Source organism: Ascaphus truei, unplaced genomic scaffold, assembly GCF_040206685.1.
Source record: "Ascaphus truei isolate aAscTru1 unplaced genomic scaffold, aAscTru1.hap1 HAP1_SCAFFOLD_306, whole genome shotgun sequence".
NCBI lineage: Eukaryota > Metazoa > Chordata > Amphibia > Anura > Ascaphidae > Ascaphus > Ascaphus truei.
In genome coordinates, this window is record NW_027456027.1 from 240,082 (window position 1) to 246,081 (window position 6,000).

Consider the following 6,000-nt stretch of genomic DNA (forward strand, 5'->3'; position numbering starts at 1 on the left):
CGGGCGGGGGAGAGGTAACGGGGGGGGGGAGAGGTAACGGGGGGGGGGAGAGGTAACGGGGGGGGGAGAGGTAACGGGGGGGGGAGAGGTAACGGGGGGGGGAGAGGTAACGGGGGGGGAGAGGTAACGGGGGGGGGGAGAGGTAACGGGGGGGGGAGAGGTAACGGGGGGGGGAGAGGTAACGGGGGGGGGGAGAGGTAACGGGGGGGGGGAGAGGTAACGGGGGGGGGAGAGGTAACGGGGGGGGGAGAGGTAACGGGGGGGAGAGGTAACGGGGGGGGGGAGGTAACGGGGGGGGAGAGGTAACGGGGGGGGGGAGAGGTAACGGGGGGGGGAGAGGTAACGGGGGGGGAGAGGTAACGGGGGGGAGAGGTAACGGGGGGGGAGAGGTAACGGGAGGGGAGAGGTAACGGGGGGGAGAGGTAACGGGGGGGGGGGAGAGGTAACGGGGGGGAGAGGTAACGGGGGGGGAGAGGTAACGGGGGGGGGGGAGAGGTAACGGGGGGGGGAGAGGTAACGGGGGGGAGAGGTAACGGGGGGGGAGAGGTAACGGGGGGGAGAGGTAACGGGGGGGAGGTAACGGCGGGGGAGAGGTAACGGGGGGGGAGAGGTAACGGGGGGGGGAGAGGTAACGGGGGGGGGGAGAGAGGTAACGGGGGGGAGAGAGGTAAGCGGGGAGAGAGGTAACGGGGGGGAGAGAGATAACGGGGGGTGACATACTGTGCGATTTCTCCGCCTCTCACCTCTTTCCTCCTGGCGGGTGCCCAGGGGCGAGTAAGGATGGCAGTGTCTCCTACAACTACCCCCACGTCCCCGGTCAGTTGCCCCCGGGGCAGTTCCTCGTTGGGGGGCAGCTCCACCACCTGCAGCCCCAGCTTCTGCCTCAGGATGCCGCAGTACACCCCGCTCTCACGCTGGGCTCTCGCCATGTCCACCTGCCCGGCCCCCTCCTGAGCCAGGGAGGAGGGCACCCCCCTCACCACGGCGTGGGTGTAGCGGCCACTCATGTCTGGTGCCCAAGGGAGGGGTAGAAAGACAGGGTGACTCACAGGAGGGGCAAATCTTCTCCAAGTCTCCCCTCCCGTTGTCTCCCCCTCAACACTTCTTCCTCCGTCTGTCCCCCCCCTCACTCGCGCCTACTCCCCCTCAATCTGTCTCTGCCTCTCCACAACCCCCAGTCTGTCTCGCCCCTTCTCTCCTCCCTGCCCTCTACCTACTGTCCCTCTTCTTCCCCCATTATCCCTCTCCCCCTGCCCTGCCTCCCCCCCGTAGTTTCTCTGGGATCCTCTCGGCCGGCACCTCCTGTCTCCTTCCTGCGTCCACTTCCTGGGAAGAGAGGAGGAGAAGATTCAGATATACTGAAGATATATATACACACACATACAGACAGATGTACGTGCATACATACAGACTCGTACGTATGCACAGACACATATACACATACATACACGTACCTACGCACATACATGGACACGTACGTACGTACGCACGCACGCACGCACGTACACAGACACATGTACGCACATACATACATACATACATGTACACAGATATATACATACATGTACGTATGGACAGAGACACAGACATACATACACGTAGGTATGCACAGTATACATACATGTACAGACACAGAAACGTACATATGCAGACATACAGACACGTAGGTACGCACAGAGACACATACGTTCATACACAGACAGACAGACATACGTAGGTACACATACATACACAGAAACTTGCGTACGCACAGACACATACACGCACAGACATAAATACAAACACACGTACTGTACGCACGCACAGACATACATGTACGTTCGTACACAGATATACAGACACGTGCCATACGTACGCACAGACATACAGACATACGTTCCTACACAGATATACAGACGTACTGTACCTACGGACAGACACAGACACGCGTTCGTACACAGATATACAGACGTACTGTACGTACGCACAGACAGACGTTCGTACACAGATATACAGACACGTACTGTACGTACGCACAGACATACGTTCGTACACAGATATACAGACACGTACTGTACGTACGCACAGACACAGACACACACGTTCGTACACAGATATACAGACACGTACTGTACGTACGCACAGACACAGACACACACGTTCGTACACAGATATACAGACACGTACTGTACGTACGCACAGACACACAGACATACGTTCGTACACAGATATACAGACACGTACTGTACGTACGCACAGACAGACATGTTCGTACACAGATATACAGACACGTACTGTACCTACGCACAGACACAGACACACGTTCGTACACAGATATACAGACACGTACTGTACCTACGCACAGACACAGACACACACGTTCGTACACAGATATACAGACACGTACTGTACCTACGCACAGACACAGACACACACGTTCGTACACAGATATACAGATACGTACTGTACGTACGCACAGACAGACACACGTTCGTACACAGATATACAGACACGTACTGTACGTACGCACAGACATACATTCGTACACAGATATACAGACACGTACTGTACGTACGCACAGACATACAGACAGACGTTCGTACACAGATATACAGACACGTACTGTACGTACGCACAGACAGACACACACGTTCGTACACAGATATACAGACACGTACTGTACGTACGCACAGACACAGACACACACGTTCGTACACAGATATACAGACACGTACTGTACGTACGCACAGACAGACACACACGTTCGTACACAGATATACAGACACGTACTGTACCTACGCACAAACACAGACACACACGTTCGACACAGATATACAGACACGTACTGTACGTACGCACAGACATACGTTCGTACACAGATATACAGACACGTACTGTACGTACGCACAGATAGACACACACGTTCGTACACAGATATACAGACACGTACTGTACCTACGCACAGACACAAACACACGTTCGTACACAGATATACAGACACGTACTGTATGTACGCACAGACATACGTTCGTACACAGATATACAGACACGTACTGTACGTACGCACAGACATACGTTCGTACACAGATATACAGACATGTACTGTACCTACGCACAGACACACGTTCGTACACAGATATACAGACACGTACTGTACGTACGCACAGACACAGACACACACACACACGTTCGTACACAGATATACAGACACGTTATGTACCTACGCACAGACACAGACGTTCGTACACAGATATACAGACACGTACTGTACCTACGCACAGACACAGACGTTCGTACACAGATATACAGACACGTACTGTACGTACGCACAGACAGACACACACGTTCGTACACAGATATACAGACACGTACTGTACCTACGCACAGACACAGACACACACGTTCGTACACAGATATACAGACACGTACTGTACCTACGCACAGACACAGACACACACGTTCGTACACAGATATACAGACACGTACTGTACCTACGCACAGACAGACACACGTTCGTACACAGATATACAGACACGTACTGTACCTATGCACAGACACAGACACACGTTCGTACACAGATATACAGACACGTACTGTACGTACGCACAGACATACATTCGTACACAGATATACAGACACGTACTGTACGTACGCACAGACATACAGACAGACGTTCGTACACAGATATACAGACACGTACTGTACGTACGCACAGACACAGACGTTCGTACACAGATATACAGACACGTACTGTACCTACGCACACAGACACACGTTCGTACACAGATATACAGACACGTACTGTACCTACGCACAGACACAGACACACACGTTCGTACACAGATATACAGACACGTACTGTACGTACGCACAGACACAGACTCACGTTCGTACACAGATATACAGACACGTACTGTACGTACGCACAGACACAGACACACACGTTCGTACACAGATATACAGACACGTACTGTACCTACGCACAGACACAGACACACACGTTCGTACACAGATATACAGACACGTACTGTACCTACGCACAGACAGACACACACGTTCGTACACAGATATACAGACACGTACTGTACCTATGCACAGACACAGACACACGTTCGTACACAGATATACAGACACGTACTGTACGTACGCACAGACATACATTCGTACACAGATATACAGACACGTACTGTACGTACGCACAGACATACAGACAGACGTTCGTACACAGATATACAGACACGTACTGTACGTACGCACAGACACAGACACACACGTTCGTACACAGATATACAGACACGTACTGTACCTACGCACACAGACACACACGTTCGTACACAGATATACAGACACGTACTGTACCTACGCACAGACAGACACACACGTTCGTACACAGATATACAGACACGTACTGTACGTACGCACAGACACAGACTCACGTTCGTACACAGATATACAGACACGTACTGTACGTACGCACAGACATACGTTCGTACACAGATATACAGACACGTACTGTACGTACGCACAGACATACGTTCGTACACAGATATAGACACGTACTGTACGTACGCACAGACAGACACCCGTTCGTACACAGATATACAGACACGTACTGTACCTACGCACAGACACAGACACACACGTTCGTACACAGATATACAGACACGTACTGTACGTACGCACAGACAGACACACACACACACACGTTCGTACACAGATATACAGACACGTACTGTACGTACGCACAGACAGACACACACGTTCGTACACAGATATACAGACACGTACTGTACCTACGCACAGACACACACACGTTCGTACACAGATATACAGACACGTACTGTACCTACGCACAGACACAGACACACACGTTCGTACACAGATATACAGACACGTACTGTACGTACGCACAGACACAGACACGTTCATACACAGATATACAGACACGTACTGTACCTACGCACAGACACAGACTCACGTTCGTACACAGATATACAGACACGTACTGTACGTACGCACAGACATACGTTCGTACACAGATATACAGACACGTACTGTACGTACGCACAGACATACGTTCGTACACAGATATAGACACGTACTGTACGTACGCACAGACAGACACCCGTTCGTACACAGATATACAGACACGTACTGTACCTACGCACAGACACAGACACACACGTTCGTACACAGATATACAGACACGTACTGTACGTACGCACAGACAGACACACACACACACACGTTCGTACACAGATATACAGACACGTACTGTACGTACGCACAGACAGACACACACGTTCGTACACAGATATACAGACACGTACTGTACCTACGCACAGACACACACACGTTCGTACACAGATATACAGACACGTACTGTACCTACGCACAGACACAGACACACACGTTCGTACACAGATATACAGACACGTACTGTACGTACGCACAGACACAGACACGTTCATACACAGATATACAGACACGTACTGTACCTACGCACAGACACAGACACACGTTCATACACAGATATACAGACACGTACTGTACCTACGCACAGACAGACACACACGTTCGTACACAGATATACAGACACGTACTGTACGTACGCACAGACAGACACACACGTTCGTACACAGATATACAGACACGTACTGTACCTACGCACAGACACACACACGTTCGTACACAGATATACAGACACGTACTGTACCTACGCATAGACACAGACACACACGTTCGTACACAGATATACAGACACGTACTGTACCTACGCACAGACACAGACGTTCGTACACAGATATACAGACACGTACTGTACCTACGCACAGACACACACACGTTCGTACACAGATATACAGACACGTACTGTACCTACGCACAGACACAGACACACACGTTCGTACACAGATATACAGACACGTACTGTACGTACGCACAGACAGACACGTTCATACACAGATATACAGACACGTACTGTACCTACGCACAGACACAGACACACGTTCATACACAGAT

General features: G+C 50.9%; 1 protein-coding gene across 3 annotated transcripts in view; it reads right to left on the reverse strand.

The window, feature by feature from the left end:
* LOC142483192 (putative hydrolase DDAH2) overlaps positions 1 to 6,000 on the reverse strand; it is a 33,171-nt gene that overhangs the window by 22,330 nt on the left and 4,841 nt on the right. For 2 of the 3 annotated variants that reach the window (XM_075583255.1, XM_075583256.1), the window contains exons 2-3: positions 1,300 to 1,326; positions 744 to 1,009 (exon numbers count right to left, since the gene is read on the reverse strand). In XM_075583255.1, the coding sequence (XP_075439370.1) occupies positions 744 to 1,007 (264 nt within the window). In that variant the 5' untranslated portion in view covers positions 1,008 to 1,009; positions 1,300 to 1,326. Of the gene's footprint in view, positions 1 to 743; positions 1,140 to 1,299; positions 1,327 to 6,000 lie in introns of those variants that run through there. The other variant, XM_075583254.1, reaches the window with a different exon arrangement.